We start from the raw sequence: 19522 nt of genomic DNA on the forward strand, positions 1-19522 counted from the left end.
GTGCAAATGCTGGTAAAAAGTATAATGGATAGTATGTGGTCTATGGATAGCTCTTGCATATTAAATGCTTTATAATGACAATTTGAAGTTACAACAGTGATGCAAAATATCTTTGCAATGAACATGCTATTTTACAACCTTGGCAATCTCTGTGAAATGTTTACTATTACAATAAGTTAATATGAATTATTCTATGCATGACTCTTCTTTTCTCTCCTCTGCCAGAGTGAGGTATGCAATGGGAAATATATTGACTGTTCCTAGCACATATGTGGCTTCCAGATTTAAGCACTATAAGGAAATAACACTAGATCATTCCTTTCAATGTATATTCCCCATTGTGTGCCTCTTTACTCACAAACATTAATTCCCTTCTTCTTAATTATCCCAGCCCTGGGGTGAGAATTCCAAGGCAGGGGAGTGAGAAAAACTGAAGTAAAATTATAAGCTGAGTCACAATCATATGATTTCCCATTTAGTGACTGCACACATAGTGACCGAATTGTCAGTCCCAATTATGGTTGCTAAACAAAGACTATCTCTCCTGGGAAGAACATATGTTTCTGAAAAAAAACCTACAAAGGCTTGTGTGTAAGTATGTATATTTGCCCACTAAATTACTTGGAAATGAGAGTTGGATGTGTCAAAAGAAGATGTGGCCATCTTCTTAAGATAATAACAACTCTTTCCTTTTCATTATTCACTTGGATTGGTGCTTTACATGGGGCTGCTTTGAAGATTATTTGGAAGCCACAATTTGTCCCCAAAACAGCAGCTCGTTAGCTGGCATATATCAATAAAAACATTTTACTTGGTCCTTTAGACTCTGCATTGACTATCATCTTTACATACAATTCAAAGCACTAGCCTTGACCTATAAACCTTTGGTTCCTTGGCACTTTAAGTCCCATAAGATTGTCTTCTGTAGCCCAATTCAATGTATCTGATTCACTCATGCTTTTGTAATGAGTGATAGCCTTCCACCAGAAATGAAATTGTCCCACATTATTGGCCTTCTCAATATTTTTATAGATTGAATTGTTCCAGAAAACCTGTGATGAGTGAAATGAAATAATGTTTCTTGTTTTATTTTACGTTTAATTTTATATTATGGATGTTTTATTGTACTTTATTGTTATTATATTGTATTGTGAAAGTCATACGGATTGAGGAGAAGAGCCTTTTCTGCTCTGGCTCCCACCCTTTGAAACACTGTGCCCCTTGATGTGAGATCCACCCTCTCTCTCTTCACTTTCCAAGAGACCTGAAAATCTAGCTCTGCCAGTTGACTTGGCCCCCTCGATGGGGGTCTCACTCTGGAAATGGTTAGTAGATTAAGATGATCTCACCTCTACCCCATTTATGTATTCATTCCTTTCTTAAGTTTTTGTTAACTTTTAATGTTTTAATGTTAACATGTTGTTTTATATTGTTGTTTAAATAATAACATGGTTAACCACTGAGAATTTCTGCACAAGGCAACTATGAAACTAGCGAATAGCTAAATATAAAAATGAGAGTTCAGTATGTTAAAGCAAATTTAAAAGTTGAACACAATGGGTATGAAGTATTTAAATAATATATGAAGATAAAGTAAGAATAGGGCCAAGAAAGAAGGGTTGATGAATAAAAGAGACCTGAATATAGAACTGATTAATATGAAAGATGCTAAGAATAAAACCAGAATTTCAAAACAATATGAAGGATCACTGTATAGCAAAATGAATGAGATGAATCCATATATCTCCACAGATGAATGGAGATATAATCATAAAAAGACTGAAAAATTTAACAGCAAAAGACAATGTATGAAATAGTTTAAACATATGAGGGAAGCAAGAATGGTTTGCAACGACAGAAAAAGAATAGTATTGGCATAAACAGGATCTATTTATTTATACATCTATATCCTTTAATTTCTTTTGCTCACTATTAAGTCTTCTTTTGCACTGAGCATTGCAAAAGGAAGTTTTCTGTAACAAAGTCACAAACCATGGCATACAACCCACAATAGCTGAATTAAGTCAACATGCCAAACCACACTACAGCTTTGCATGAGGAGCAAACTCAGTCACTGTAATAAACTAATTCTGCCTATTTATTATGACTCATTTTGTTATAAAACATTTTACAAAAATCCACCTTTATTACAAAATTAACTTTTAAAGTATCCACATTTGACTGAAACAGCAACAGAAGCTTTTGTCTGTAACTATTAACACATACCTCAAATTGTTACATGAAATGGTAAGATCAATCCACAAACAAGGGGCTAAATGTCAAATCTGCACACAGAAGGAAGAAATTTATTGTCTGATGTTCATTGGCCTCCATTTATTTATTTATTGGGTTTATATGTCGTCAACTCTGTACAACAAAATTAAAACATCCATGGTATAATATAGTATGTAAGTAATAAACATGCATGGTTAAGTATAAAACAATATAAAGCTAGACATTAAAATGTTCACAGTAAGAAAAACAGCTCCAACCTTCCAAATTTTAATTATCATTATATCAATCACATATGATATAGGAGAGAACTGCATAACTATAAATCAACCAGCAAGATGACATTTATTAATGTTTCTCAGAAAACTATAAGGGTGGGAAAGTTAACCCCATATTCAAATGGAGGCTGATCCACAATTTGAAGCCATTACATAAAAAATAAAACAATTGTTACTGGACCCACAATCTCACAAAAAGCAGGATCTTCAAGATTTTTTTTCTTTTGACATATTTACAAGTGTGTTGGTTTTTACTGGAGAATAGAGTTCTGGAGATAGAATAACTTTATTGTCACTTTGAATGTACACTAATAGGCATACATTAAAATGAAATTTTGTTGCATTCAGCTCTCAAAGGGTCACCACCTCTGATATACACTACATAAATATGACAAAAATAAATACAGAATTATGCATATACCCACATATATTATATGACACAGAGAAAACAGTCTAGTTCGGGTTATGTATACATGTGCACGGGGAGAAAAACAAACCTTGCGAGTTTACCAGACGGATGGCATAGGGAATCGGGTAGTCCTGCTACAAATACTTCAAAACATCCTTCCAAGAGGGGAGTCACAGAAACAGACCGTAAAGTGGGTGTGTGGGGTCTCTTAAAATGCTTTGAGCTCTAAGCACATAGCGCTTATAAGCACCATCCTGAATACCAGGGAGTGAGCTTTCTATGATCTTCTTGTCTGTCCTTATCAATCTCTGTATGGACTTTCTGAGGCTCTGCTGCCACCAAACCAGTGATGCAGAACACAATCATAAAGGCTTTTTAGGACATAAAGAGCACTCTGAAACCTATTGACAGCCAATATAGGGCCTTAAGCACAGGTATGTCTCCTTGGTAGTTATCAACTGCTAGTAGATGGGCTGTCATGGTTTCTACCAACTGCAGCTTCCAGGTAGTTTTCAAAGTGATAGAATTCATTTAGTCCAGGAGATACTCTGTCAGTGAATGAGGGATGAACAGTAGGTTTTTGAGGATATATGTAATGATAGTTTATTTTGTTGATGTTAGCCTTTGTTGTGAATCTATCATATCATCATGGAGTAGTAACACCAGTCTCAAAAAGAGCAGCAGTCTACCAAATGCTGAAGAAACCTCCATGGATCAGTGAATTTTCTAATTATCACCAATTGCTTCATTTAGATAGCTGCTCTTACAGGCAACTAATTCTGAACTACTTTCAATATAGATTCAGCCTATCTTAGAGAAAAAGAAAAAAAAATCAGCCATAGGCACCTGGTTGATTAACATCTTGTAGGAAACAGATTCACTTAATGTGATCTGTCAATGGCTCTTGATCAAATGGTTATCTGATCATTTCTATAAGTTAGAGGTTGGTGTACTATGTTATAGCAGTTCTGCTTGTAGTGACAGGCCTCAGACAGTATTACTGGCCTTTTAATACTGGACAACGGCAGTCAGATGCCGCAAAAAACTATCTTTATGACACTAATAGAGGCAGTTATCAGAATTTTCAGGGCTTGGTATCATCAATAATATGCTGATATATTCATTTAGTTGTAACATCTAACTTGAGAGAGGCTATAAATGTCCAGAAGTAATGAGTGGATGCAGTGATTAGATAAGTGCAGGGGTCCCCAACCCCTAGACTGCGGCCTACTAGCAGATCTTCAGCCTTTCAGAACCTGGTTGAGGAAGTGGTAGGTGAGCACCTGTGCATATTCACACTAGCACAAGCAGTGTGCAAGCATGTGCACTACATTTGACTGAGCAGTGGGCATGTGTGCCTGCCACTCACGCAAATGGAGCTGTATACTTGCCCGCTGCTCACAATGAACCATCCCCACTAGTCTGCAAAGCCAGAAAGGTTGGGGAACCCTGAGACAGCAGACCTAAATTGCAGAATCTTGCAAACAGAGACTCTTGTGGTTGGTGCTTTTTGGGTGCATACATTGTTGTTTGTCTGTTCTACATGGGTTGCCTTAAATCAAAATGAGCAGGTAGGTAAGTTGGAGCTAGAATCATCAACGTCATTGAAAACCTGAGTGACCTCTATGGTCAAAAATACCGATTACCAATCTTGATGGGAATATCCTATCTTGGATGGAAATAATGTAGTTTTTCATAGTTACCCTTGTATTCTGATTATTAGAGTACTCTGATACTTGATCAGTTACAGTTGGTAAAAATGTGGTGGCTGTTTTTCATGGGCTGCCTACCTTTGCGTTTATTGTTTTACTACTAAAGCTACTGTAGTAAGTGCCAATTTGCTAATGAGTGAAATTCAGGTTTTTTTGCCATTTTCAGCAATGGGCTAGGCACAGTTTCACTATGATGTATCAGGCAGTTTGACATCCCTGCTCTACAGTTACAATTCTGTTGATCTTTTAAAAAACAAAATAAAAAACATAGTCTATCTGGATTGGACTTGGTTTGTTATATTTACCTTGTCAATTAAGCAAAGCATGCTGTAACTTGTGAAACCAATCACTACTGTCACATAGAGAAGAGCCTCAATTTAAAATACAGTCAGGGAAAACTGGTTCATTACTTCTTTACTTACTCTGTTTACCTTCCAAAAATGAGAAAGAAGCAGTCAAAGAGGAAATAGAAGGAATTAAAATTCTAATACTATTGTAATTGGAATTTTTTCCCTGCACTGCAAAAATGGATAATTGACCTCTGTGTTCCATATCAAAGAAGCTTCATTTATTCATAAGACTATTTTGCATATTCAAATTCTTAATATTATATTCATAACTCTCTCCATTCTATATTCCAATACTATTATATGAAAATTAGACTCGTTGAAACTTGATAGCAAATTCTCCAAATAAACAGCATCAAGAATACTGCTATTATTCTATTGTCAACTGAGAATTATCTGATCTCATATTATTTATTTGAATTAAACATGTCATCACTATTGAAATTTCAGTAGATTTCATTCTTTGCAGCAATCCTGTTAATATTGAAGCACAAACAAATGTGCTATATTAACCCTGGATACAATTTCTATACAAAGCAGAAAAACAATTTTGAATTTCATGTCCTCCCTACAGCAGTAAACATAGGTGACATGAGTATCTAGCAGTATGTACATTAAAACATGCTATTGTAAATACATACAATATTAATAATTGGATCTATACAGGAGACATGCAGCAGTAAGTTTAAAAAGAAACAAACAAAGCAAGCAAGCAATGATCTAAAGAAACCAAGCCAGATTATGGTTAAGGGAGTTAATGTATACAGATCATGTTGGCACGTAAGCATAGGATATTTATCTTATCCAAAGTTGCTATGCATAAATAGCATGCTATTAGAGAAAGCCTGATCACTCAAGCAAATTAAACAAATCTGGTGAATATATTATGAAATTTAAATCCAAGATTTTGATTTATTTTTCTCAAAGAAACATGTGTTTTCTTGAATGAGAAAGACACCAAACAGTGGTTAGAATATCTACTGTAAACAACCAGAAATCCTGAAAGATACATGCAGGACAGGACAATAACAGTTCCTCTAATTCTAGTTGAAAGAATGGGTAAGACTTGGGGATGAACTTCAGAATCTAATGTATTTTTTGTTATTAGAGTTATATAGGAGTTGATTCTACATTACACAAAAGGAGATAGTCTTGGGTATGGGCAACTATTATTTGTAGATGTATTTGGATTTACTGTGGCATTCATTTACTATATGGCAAATTATAGGAACCAGTCTTTATCATATCCTCTCTTTCTTTTTCTTCCTTATCCTCTTCTATCCACTAGCCTGTGGTCTTATTTCAAGAAAAGCACTCAAATTGCAGCCAGCATTTGTTTCTTCTAAGTTGGCTATGAATTACTGTTCTTGGAAATAAAGATGGCATTAGAAGTTTATGTTTTGCAATATATCAGTTTTCTCAGTTTTAATTAAAATTAAAGCAAGAGTAAGTAAGGTGCCTTTTGGGCTGCTACTTCCAGTAGTAACTATCCAGAAATTTTATTCTTTTCCCACTCCCAAATTTCTCTCCCAAAGTTGCTTGGCCAAGACAAGTGTGTTCTTGTTCCAGACTTGTTCCTCTTAGGGACATACTGCAATAATATGTTGATGGACTCTAAATGTTTTGTATTATCTATTCGGTTATATTCTATTTAATTTCCTCTAAGTCTTGTATGTTTATTTATTTACAGTAAAGTCTTTTGCTCTCACTTTTATTCAGTAAAATTCTTTAATCCAAATATTGTTCCATATGTTTCAAGCAACTGCCAGACAAATATAGCTTGTATGTTTAAGAAACGTTCTAATTCTTACAGGCATTTTCTTAAATATGCCAAACTTAATCAACAGGAGTTCCTTTACTTCACATTCCAAATAGTTATGCAGTTATTATTGCCTAATTTCCATTTATTTTGAAGGATTGCTTTTGCATAAAGGTTTCAACAACTTCTAGACTCTATATCAGGCATGTCAAACTGCCGGGCCATGGGCCAGATGTGTAATGCCAAAACCACGCCCACCCCATTGCTGGCAATGGGGAAAAATTTGCAATACATCGTGTGACATCATGCGATGTCGCAAATTTGACATGCCTTCTCTAGATGATCACAAATTTAGGGATACCTGACTTAGAAAAAGTTTAACGGTTCAGGACTATCCAAGCTATAATTTTAGACATGATTTATAAATAATTCTAGGCAGGACTCATTTATTTTAAAATGCAATTTCATATGATCTAACTTGTAAGAAAGTCTTATTGAATTTAAGAGTCTTAATATCTCAGCAAACACATATGATCAATCTGTTAATTTCTATCAGCTGGACCTGAAGCCAGTGCATCTCTATCTATCCAAATGTGGGCAGCTGAACAAACTTGGGAAAAACGATATGCAGCCTAATTTTTAGTTCCCAAACTTATTAACCCAGGGGTCTCAAGGAACAAATAAACAGGTGTTTTCAAATTGATATTAAGCACATTTTACTAAAAAAGGCTATTACATATATGAATTAAGTAGAGCATGCTTTTTTAAAATTTAAATACCATAACGTTAATGAGACAAACATGTTACAATTCAATCTTTAAATATCTGATGCCAAGGATTCTGTGCTACAATCAAGTATGATGCATGTATTAATATGTTACTAACTGAAGTATTATTTTGGTAGTTACGTGATTTATCCTGTTTTTTAAGATTATGCACTTCCTATATGCTAAAGAAAATTTCATATTATGTATTTCAGTAAACATGATTAATGTTGCTAAATTAAAAGGTTAAAACATGAGTATTTTAGTAAGTAAACATTATATGTGACTTCTAAGTCCTGTTTGTTTTTATTGCTGCTTGCTCAAACCTGAATTAAGTTAGTGCCAATCTCGTGGCTTTTTTTAAAAAAAACTTGGTGAAATGACCAGATTAATTTCGTTTCTCTATACCAGTTGAGTGAATTCAACAAGCCAATTTTACTGGGGAAAACAGCAATATATTTCCAGGGGGCTCTTCAGTTAAATAGCATCAAACAGTAACCAGGTTTTTCATCGTGTTTCTTGTAATTTTTTCCTGTAAATTGAACCCTGCACCTTGTTTATCACTTATCCAAACAGTTCAAGAGCCTACCTTTCTTCCCATAACTTAGCTGGTAGTTACAGAACAGACAGCAGCAAATTCCAGACTGGTAAACCTCAAAACCATCCATGTAGCCTGACCGCTAATTAAATACAAAGACGCCATCTAGTGTCCAATGAACGAACCTCTGCGCCGTTTCAGCTCGCATTCTCGCAGCTGCTGCGGTATTAAGGCCCAGCCCAACGAACTAGAGGCATAACAAAATGGCGGCTGCCCGCCGAATCACGTGATCCCCTTTGTGCCTTTCGGGAGGCTGAGGGGGAGCCCGACAGGCGGCCTTGGCACTCGAATCGACAAATACAGATATCTTAGGAGGGCATACACAGGAAAGGCAGACGGGGCTATTAGGGTTCAACATCACCCTCTTCCCATAGGGGCAGGGAAGGGGGGAGGAAGCGGGGAGAAAATGGCGGCCATTTTGTGCTTGCGCAGAGGCGATGGTGGGGGCCTGGGTACAGGGCGATGGCGGGGCCCGGCCGGAGTAGGGACGGGAGGGGGTCTCTCACGTACCGACTCCTCTTCCTTCTCCATGCCCGTGGGCATCTGCGGCACGGCCCGGTTGATCGAGGCATACTCGGCCAGGTCGGGCAAGTCCTCGCAGCGGAAGACGGGAAGCGGCTTAGACGCGTCCAGCGCCCGGGCCCGGAACGACAGTTTGCTCATGTTAGTCGTCGGCGGCTGCAACTGCTATGGCGGCTGCTGCTGCTCCGGCAAAGGGGGGGGAGGCAGCGAGAGCGCTCCGAGCTGAGAGCCGGACCCCGCCGAGAGCTCTCATGGAGGGACCGGGGCTCCCGCGGCGGGGCGGGGCTCGCTCCGAGGCGGGTCTCAGCGGCGCCGGGTGGCGAGGCCAGGCTAGGGCGCCGGTTTCTCTCCTCGCCGCTCCTGGTCCGCTCAGTACGCCACGGCCAACATGGCGGACATTAAACCTCGACTGGCCGCCTCTTTCAGCCAACCCCAGCGCCACAGCCATTCCCACACTGCATCGCGCAAAGGCGCGGGCACGGCGGTGATGAAAAGAGCTCGCGGCGCGGGCACGAGTAACGGGCACGAAAGAGCAGCGGTTTTGACACTCTCGCCGGGCCGAAGGCACTTTAGTCTTTCCCGAAGCACTGCAATTGCTCGGACGCCGCGGAGGCAACGACACCCCCCGCCTTCATACGCTGGGAAACGAGTGAAGGAGAGACCAGTCCATCACTGCCGCCTGGAGGAAGATACGGGAGAAAATACACGCCTCTGCCCTAGGGAAACCGGGAGCATCTCTTCGGGCCTGAGCCTCTTGCTAGAGGCAGTTGACGTGCGCTGCCCGGCTCTGTTTAAACGTATTGCAGCAGGGAGAGGATGGCCTCTCAATATTCTCTCTAAATCCTATTTTCATTTCTTTCCTGGCCACTTTGTTCTCTCCTCTGTAAGACAGGGCTCTGTGACATCAAAAATTCTATAGAATTGAGAGGAGTGCAAGCAAATTGTTATACACACAGGTATTTAAAACCGCATTTCAGATATTTCAATTTGTTTCCAGCAGAAAAAGGCGATGTCAGCTTATTCAAATAAGACACATTGTGAAAGAAATGCTTACAATCATCAGTATTATATCAGTACTGAGGTGCTGGGGCTAAAGAATTTCTTGACTCCTTATCTTCTTTTAGGTTTATCCTATCAGCACTTACCACAAGAGGTAGAACTTCTTTTGGAACAAATACATATAAACTTCAAACAAGCTTGTCAGATGCAACTTGTGGCACAGCCTATTTCAGCATTAAAGACTATATATCACACCATAGCATTTGTAATTCTAGTTCTTTATTTACAATCCCTTTCAATCAATAGACTTTACAAAACCATAATTTGGAATTAAAACAAAAATCTAATACTAAAACCATAAAATCATAATCATTTAAAATGTATGTATATTTGAAATACTGTGAAAATTATTTGTTTGGGAGGATAGCCTGTCTCTAGGCCTGGTTAGAATAGTCAGCCTATCACTGACTGAAAAATAGGTGATGATATCTAAGAGGGATACTGTTCCAGAGGTGGGGATGGAGGTGATTGAAAAGATATATTTCTTCTGCCTCTAAAGGTGGCAATCTGTAAGGGAACAGAGAAAGAGCTGTATGGGTATATCTTATTGGACAGCAGGTCTCATCAAGAGAAGGCAATCCTGCAGATATCCAGGTCCTAAATCATAAAGGATTTTAAAGGTAACAGCCAGCACCTTGAATTGCACCCAGAAGCCAGCTAGAAACCAGTGCAGCTCTTGAATTACAGGTGTTACATGGGTGCCTCAAGGTGTATTCATTCATTACAACTGGTCCAGAATGGTTGCATTCTGGACCAGTTGTAACTTCCAAATCCTTTTCAAAAGCTGTCCCATAAAGAATGCATTGGAATAGTTCAACCAAGGGATGTCTTGGATGTAATAGTGATTATGACCTCTGAGTGAGGATTTCTGAAAATGGTTGTAACTGGTGCACAGTATGAGGCTGTGCGGACTTCTCTTGACCACAGCTTCCACCTCAAGCATGAATTGTCAAACCAAGTAAACCAGATGTTTGAGCAACTGTTATTCTATTTATATACATCTAAAAGTCTGTCATTTGTAACTTCAACTGGGCAAAACAAACATTATAGAGCAACAATTTTTGAATTAAGTTATCTCAAGTGGACTAACTTAAAAAATGCTTCCAAAAATCTAGGGCCCATTATCCCCAAGGGACTGAAATTTTTAGAATAGGACCTTAACACCAGTTGTATTAGCAAAGTTATAGCTGCTGCAGAACCATCACATAACCCGCAGTGCTGCTACAGCCAGGTGATCATGATTTCCAATACTTCCTAATCAGCCTCCCACAAGCAATGTAAAGGGGGAGCAAGCAGGAAATAGGAATTCACTTTCACTGCTTTTTTGACCATTCATGTTCATACCACTTAATAATTTAAGTAGAAATATCTCTGAAATGATCAATGGGTCATGGGTTACCTAGGTTGGAGGAAAAATGTAATCACCAATGTAATCACCAAGCCTTCAAATCCAGAGCCACTCCATATTGCTGAGACTGAGCCTTACTCTAAGAATAGATGAGGACCAGAAACTCACATTTCAAATTCCTTGTGGGGGCTTACATGAATACTTCTCATTTAATAAAAATCCAATGCATATAAAGTTTACACAATGCATATAAAGTTCAAGATAATCTGCAATATATATTTGTATGTATTTTGTATTAGATTTTTCCATTTATAGAGTACCCCGGTTAAACAAAAATACAACAACAAGCAAAACAAATATGGCAGCAAAATATTGTTGTGAAAGTATTAGTCTCGTTTAATTGTTATAACTATACATTTCTATAGAATCCACATTCCCTCCCCCCATTCATAAGTTTTTTTCTACATATTTGTAAGTTGCATTTCTTCTGAACTTGCTCCAGTAAATATATTTAATAAATTTACTGTGTTCAAGATTTTTCTGCTTCAGACAAAAATGACTACTGCTTTTGAAAAAAAAATTGCAGGTTAATTAACAGATTTTTTAAGCTATCTTTTATTAACTAAACTAAAAATGGCTAAGATTAGGACAAAATACTCAACCAAAACCTAACAAGCCAAATTAAATGATATATAAATCAGGCCAGTCTATCAAACATTCTCATGGCACATACTGGAATGAGGTATAAACATTTTTTAAGATATTGGGAAGAAATTTTGCCTGTCTGAAGGCATAATCCTATAAACCTTATAAAAACTTTTGTTACCTTGACTCATTCCTTCCTGTGTTATAGCTGTAGTAGCACATGCATTTTAACTGAAGAAAAAGGACCCTAATGTCACATTTTAATCAAATTCTATAGATGTATATTTACTTAAAGTTCAATTATATATATTCCTCAATTATTTATAGTTTAAGCAAAGTATTAAATTATGGCAATAACCTATTAACCCTAAATGACAATTTTGAAGAATTGTTCAGAAGCATTGGTTTGTATGCCCTCCTGATTGAGCCCACTTAGATCACAGGTGTCAAACTCGCTACATCAAGTGATGTGTCACGATGTATCGCGACTTTTTTTTGCATTGCCGGAGTTGGGATAGGCGTAGCCTCCATATGATGCAACTGGCCCATGGGCCGGCAGATTGACACCCCTGACGTAGATGCACAATTAGCTCAAATAACTAAGAATAAAAATAATGTGTCTGAGCTGAGAACCTAACTATCAGTAGTAAACTACAATGATGTCAAAATGACAGGTGCTGTGATGTCATCATGCAAATCATACAAGTATGTCAATTATATGATTAGGCCCTTGTGATTCAGTTTCCTCATATTCCCCAGAATTGCCCTTCCTTACAAAAGGAAATAAGGTTTGTTCCTACTCAGGAATACTATTTGTAAGCACAGCCAGTATCTTTGAATGCAAAACGCTGAGATGAACTGAATACAGGACAAGTATTAATTTCATTTCTATCAAAGTTTCATTTGACACCTCTGTAGGCTGTTTTATTTTTTTTTTAATTTTAATCCCATTTATATCCCGCCCTTCTCCGAAGACTCAGGGCGGCTTACAATTTAAGCACAAACCAATGTGCTTAGCAATAGCCTTCATTCTATGTATATGCCTGCTTATTAGGGCTTTTGGCCCCCGCCAAGCAGCATTATTACAAAGTCAGCTTATTGCCCCCAACAATCTGGGTCCTCATTTTACCTACCTCAGAAGGATGGAAGGCTGAGTCAACCTTGAGCCTGGTGAGATGCGAACCTGCACTAATTGCAGGCAGCTGGTGTTACTTAAGGAGGCATTAGCCCACTGCTCCACCAAGGCTCTTATTGACTATAATGCTTGATTAGATGGGTCTCTGTTTTGGAATTGACATTTTCAGTCAAGACTAGATAAGACCACTGCCAGTAATTGAAAAAAGGAAGGAAAATATGCTTTGTCCTTTTGTTCCATCTTTTCTAGCGCTGAACTAAGCCTCAGCTTCCATAGTAGTTTTTCTGTGTTTATCAGAAATACATTATACAATTAAATCAGTTCTAGTTAGTACAAAGCACCAGCAGTATGAATGGTATACATTGGTGGAAAAGGCTGATAATTTTCCTTCTCCTTTTCATTTAAATCTTAACTGAATTGATATGATAATATAGATGCAATGACTGATTCAGTCTTTTGAGAGGCTGATTACAGTCACAATTAAGATGTTTTTGGAGAAAAAATTCCTTATTTCTAAAATGGCAGATACATCCAGAAATATTGTAACCAGTTTATTTTTGCTGTAACTCTCTCCTTTCTCTTAGATGTCTTAATTTTTGAAGTAATTTATGTATAAAGGTCTTTTTAATCAGTCTACAATATATAAGGATTCCTTTCCTAGGTGATCGGAGCTGAAAAGTACAATAATCCATGCAGACATACTAAAATGATACTGTCCAACTAGAATGATCTATCTAGTCACCATTTTAAAGATCTGTCCCTTTTTCAACACTTCATCCCAATCTTGTTTTGGGGTACTAGGAAATTATCTAATCATTTTAAGAATCCTTACTGTTATCAATGTTATTCAATTTCTAAATACATTTTGAGAGAGTAAGATTATTTAGAACAGACATTTTACAGCCCCAGGGCACATCCACTCTTTGCCCATCTCTGGATTGCATGAGGTCAAGTAGAGATTAAAACTTATACGTAAATAAGTGTATGCCATGCATGCAACACAACTGCATTGCTATTTTTTTCCAATTAATATATGTGCATGTATATGCAACTTTACATCCCTATTGATTTGTACCTCTGCAACAGTCCCAGTTTCTCACCTGGCCCCTTGGAAAATTAATTGCCTGCCCCTGATTTAGAAGATGGTGACCATAGAATAGTAGTAATGAGAATACAATGCAACATAAAAATAAAAAGTACAGACCTGGGAAAAGTACATATCAAAGACCAGCAGATCTTAAAGTGTAATTTGGGAACCCCTGGAGATCCCCAAGATTCTTTCAGGGAATTTGTAAACTTAAATAAATATTTTAAAATTTCTCAGTTTTAATTTCTAATATTATACAGTAAATATTGAAAGATATAACCCACATTAACCAAAGATATTTGGAGTCAATCACTTTTAAGAGTAAAAGGGTTTGACACCAAAATGTTTGAGAGCCACTGGCATAGACTGAGGGGTTTTTAATTGGGTTTTAAAGTTTTAATTTTTGGGCTTAAATTTAATTACTTGTTTTAAATTTATTTTAACTTTTGTATTGTATGGTTTTAATTGCCCTGTAAACAGTCCTGAGTCCTATGGGAATAGGGCGGTATAGAAGTCAAAATAATAAATAAATAAATAAATAAATAAATAAATAAATAAATAAATAGACATTACAATATTTGAACAATAAAAAAGCAGCATGCTTAGCACATTTTTTTCTCCACAGCAATATAAAACAGGAGACTAAAAGTGAGATTCTGAGACATATACATTTGCACATTCTACTGCTGAAAATGGAATTTTATATTTTTGGAACAAAGAATGATCCAACTAGTATAGCATCTCATAAAGTATGGATTACTTAGATTAGATGTACCAGAGTTATCACTCAAATTCACTTATTTAGATAAGGAAACAAGCAACGTAGGCTCTTTCAGGTATCTTTACTATATCTGCAGCCATTGTGAAGCCCACAATGTAACTGAACAGAATTTTATAGTCACAGACTAATCGCATATTATTAAAATGTTAGGAAATAAAATGCTCTTCAGGATTGAACAATAAAAGGTGAATTCACTGGGAATATGCATATAAGTACCTTTTTAACCTTTCTACTCATCTCTGTACATAAAGGGGCAGGAGGCAGCACTATAGAGCAGAGGTCTCCAACCTTTTTTGGTTGGCAAACCAGAGGGAAAGGAAGGGGGAATCATTTATGTGCAGGTACACACAAACAGACCGTGAGCAGGCATGATGCAAATGAGGCGCTGCTAGCACCATGTGACACTAGCACTGCCGTTTTTGCTATGCGGGCGCTAGCACTGCCCCATTTTTGCCACGCAGCACCCCGTTTTTGCCACACCCCGTTTGCATAGTGGCAGTGGTGCTAGCGCAAGTGGGGGTGAGTGCAAGTGTACACGTGCGCACACTTACTAGCTTGTTCTGTAGCCTGGTGGCCAGCAGACCTCGGCCCAGTTGTGGGTTGGGGACCACAGGTTGGGGACACCTGCTATACAGGCTTCCTTTTGGACAGCATGGAAAGCCTGAAGCCACCTCACAAATACTTATCTGGAAGTAAATTCTAGTGATTGCAATGTAACTATCTTCTGAGAAGATATAAAATTACAGTGATAGGTGCTTTTGATTTGGTTAATAATGAAAATGGAACTATAATTGCTAAGCACATTGATTTGTGCTTAGATTGTAAGCCGCCCTGAGTCTTCAGAGAAGGGCAGGATATAAATGGGATTAAATAAATAAAATAAATAAATAATTATGAGTTCAATACACCAAGAACTACAATTTATCACTCTTCATTATGTGTCATTGGATTAAATCACCCAAAATATTAGACCAAATGAGGAGATAAGCTCATGGCAGAAGTGCCATTTTGACTCTCTGCTTGTAATGCTTGAGGAATTATAGCTAGATAGAGCCATCTGTAGGTCTTTTTTTGTTCTGCTTTAAATTGAAATATCTATAACTAGTCATTTTGAAATTACAACTGAAGATAACCTACTTGTAATTTCTTATGCTACGTCTCACAGCAAATACAAAATGGCACCTTTTCAGCGTGTTGTTCATTTTACCAATACAAGTTTTAAGTCTTTGAAGCATATTCCATGAATTAAGACTTCTGTCAATTCAGTTCAGAAAATATTGACCGTTATTCAGAAAAAAAGGATCTTCAAGAGCAGTAGCAAATATAACTGTAGTTTCATCATACAAAAATTCAAAAACTGTAATCTGGATCCTGCTGTGAAAATATTAATGCAGTAAGATAACAATTTTCAAATAAATTTTTAAATTACAAGTCCTATTTTGGAACTTCAGATATGTGCAGATTAATTTGTAGTTATTCAGAAGGAAAGCTAAACTTTGATTCCAAAATGCTATATAATGTGGACCATGGCAACGTTGTGTTTAAATTAAAATTCTGCCCAAGCAGAACTTTCACTTCCTGGATTTTTTTTCCTGCCATCTATAGAATATATACTTTAAAAGACTGGTTCTCAACCTTTTCTTCACCATAGACTCTCCTTTAAATACCTTTTGTGGTCAGGTTCTATGGCCACAGATCCCCCAAGACTTAACTCAAGATTTAAATCTTAAAGTCTTTGTGGGCCTCCTATGATGACATCATGGCCTACCAGGGGTCTGTGCGTCACAAACTGAGAACCACTGCCTTAAGCATAATTTTTTAAAGACCTCTTTTCTCATTTTTTTATGTTAGCTAGTTTTTAATGTTTTTTAAGTTTCTAGTCCTTTTCAACAGTTTTTTTGCCTTTAGTAATCTTCACTATTTGGTTTTGCAAATTGGTTTATTTTACCCATACTTTTTCTTGAAAAAACACCCATAATTATACATTAGCGCTGTCTGTGTTAAGTTCCTTTTCTGATCTGTTCTTTCACCATCCTATCAATCTTATCCCATATTATGCATCCAGAATCAATTTATCAATTTCACCTCTTCATTGTCATCACAAATGTTGCCGCCATGTCAGTTATAATGTCTACATCATATAATTCAGCCTAACAATGTAAAATAATGCAGGAGAATAATTCAAGGATTTATTTACAAGTAATAAACTGGACAAATTATTTTTTTCAGTTGTATTTGCTAGTAAACCTAGCTTTTCTAATATTCCATCTGAAAAAAAGAATTATGTTATATCAGTCAAGAATCTATTAATGGTAGTTTAATGAAATAGCTTAAAAAGTCTAATTTAATTCATTTATGTATGAATTCGTATGTATGAACAAATTCCACATTAAGCTGTTTTACCTTACTGGTCAGTATTTGTCTACAGTCATTAAAGTCTTAATTCTAAATGTTTTGCAGTCCTGACAGCTAAGTGTTTTTAAAGGATTTAACTGTTAGTAAACTCTTTAAAAAAACCTTGTGACTTAAAAACATAACCTACAAGTAAATTATGTATCTCTCTCATATATTGTTCCGGGCTCTCTAAAGATTTAAAGGGTATATGGTACAGGTTAAATAAAAAGCAAAATTCTACCTTTTGCACAGTTTGATATCATGTCTGAATGCTATCTTTTCTGTCAGGATGCATTCAGGATTTAAACAGAAGACTACCTCAACCTGGATAACAACTAATTTTCAAAAACCAAATATTTAAACACCTTTTCTTCTAGCAATTGCTATAGAGGATGCAACCATATATTAAGATAGCTGCTCACTGTATGGTGCAATCATATGCTGCACTGCCACATTTTATTGAGATGGAAGCTGCATGAGTTGCATTCCTAGATCTGTAAGAGAACATCCATGATTGGTCTTTTGAAAGAGCCATTGTTATTATACAGTGAGGCCATAATCAATGAAAGCATATACTGTTTAGTAGAAATAATTGCTATTCATATACTTATAGATTTAATAAGCTAAATAAGTAACTAAACCATATAAATCCTTATGTTACAATTTAGTTTCATGTTTTAACTAAGAACATGATTTAACTAATATTAACTCTGAAACAATCAAATACATTCTACAATGTGCCATTTAATCTGTAAAAATTGCTTCAGTTTCAAGAAGGAACTATTTTGGAAGGACATATTTAATGTCAGTTAGTATTTTTCTACATAGATAATTTCTTCTGTTTAAAAGTGTCTTCTATTAAACTTATATCAATTATTCAAAGAACTTCACATTCACTACATTAAAAAATTAAAAAGAAAAACAATTATTTCTCTATTCTTTAATACATTAACCTGTTGCATTTTCCTAGATATTGTGAAAATATATATATATATATATATATATATATATATATATATATATATATATATATATATATATATATATATATATATATATATATATATATATATATATATATATATAATGGATCCTTTTACTTTATGAATTGTTCATATATAAATCTTTCCAGCTTTTTTGCATCTTTTTAAGTTTACAAATGTGTACAGGAAATAGGTATTTGATTCTTAATATATGTATCTAAGTATGTATATATGGTTTAAATGTATTGTACTCAAAATAGATAGAAAATGACATTTTTAAATTTGTTTTTTCAGCTTTATTTCTATTAATTAAAGCATACACTATCTACAGAACATTTTAAAACCACATAATTTTTTTTAAAAAAAGCCAATCCCAAACTATTATTTGGTGTTTTTACTTTTTAAACAAAAAAGAAAGGGTTTAAAACTCTGCCAAGTATTATGAAAAATACTTATCTGAAAATGAATCTATAGCACAATAAAAACAGTCACTTTCTACAGGGAATATAAAATTAGTTTTAGCTACTAGATTTTTTTTTTTAAAAAAATGACTAAATAATGAATTAGTTATCCACATACCTCAGATTTTTTAAAGCAAGTAACAAAAATCCAAACCCTGCCTCTAGTCTCACAGAACAACAAAGGACTGTGACGACATGTCTGTTATGCTGTACACTGAACTTCAAGTATATTGATTATTGTATATATTGTACATGATCCAAACTATAATGCATGTATTAATATTTAAAGCTGTGTTTGTTAGAAGAAAAAAAAATGATACAAATAGATCAAATCTTGCCCCACCTTTCTCTGCCCCCCTCTTTTCTTGGTGAAACGAACACAAATTGTTTAGGAGCACCACAGCGCCACCAACACAGATCAATACAAAACAAAAAAGATTTCTCACTGTGTACAAATGAAAAAAACCTAGAAAAATGCCCAAAATTACAAAATATCTCATAAATGAATCTTCTCAAAAGAACACGCACCTCAATGCAGTACCATCATTCATATTGTTTATATAAAGGTTTTAAAGCAAGTAACCAAAAAAAGAGCTGATTGGTGAATAAAAAGGCCAATATTTAGTAACAGGCATAACTTAATGTACATCCTGCTATATCGATCTCCTCCTTCGTTACATCAAGGGCAGTTTTCAACAAGCCAATCTAAGGAGTCTTTTCCCAATTAATCTCAAGCCCAAATAAACCGAAGCATGTTTCTTTATCAATGTACTTAGTTCCTCTTTTGTAAAAATATGTGTTCTGCTCCGGACACAATTATCCTCACTGTAGACTCTAACTCCACCTTGAAAAGATCTATGTTGTTGGCAGTTCCAGTACAGGGGGCTATAAAGACAGTAAGACAATTGTTCTTAATAGTCAAAAATAACGAACCAACGTTTTTCATAATAATTAAAAACTCTCATATCTAAAAGAAAAAAATAAATCTACATTTGATTCATACATGTA

General features: G+C 36.0%; 1 protein-coding gene across 7 annotated transcripts in view; it reads right to left on the minus strand.

Moving 5' to 3' along the window:
- The window catches only part of EPC1 (enhancer of polycomb homolog 1), a 56563-nt gene that overhangs the window by 35920 nt on the left and 1121 nt on the right, over positions 1-19522 (minus strand). For 2 of the 7 annotated variants that reach the window (XR_014028718.1, XR_014028719.1), the window contains exon 1: positions 8610-9287. The exons of 2 other annotated variants lie outside the window; for them this stretch is intronic. Coding sequence is in view for 1 of the 5 variants with exons in the window: in XM_081346534.1 (XP_081202660.1) it covers positions 8610-8762 (153 nt within the window). In the remaining 4 variants the exon portion in view is untranslated. Of the gene's footprint in view, positions 1-2226; positions 2368-8609; positions 9288-19522 lie in introns of those variants that run through there. 3 more of the 7 variants (XM_081346537.1, XM_081346538.1, XM_081346534.1) reach the window with 3 other exon arrangements.

Source organism: Vipera berus (genome assembly GCF_964194415.1).
Source record: "Vipera berus genome assembly, chromosome: Z".
Lineage (NCBI taxonomy): Eukaryota > Metazoa > Chordata > Lepidosauria > Squamata > Viperidae > Vipera > Vipera berus.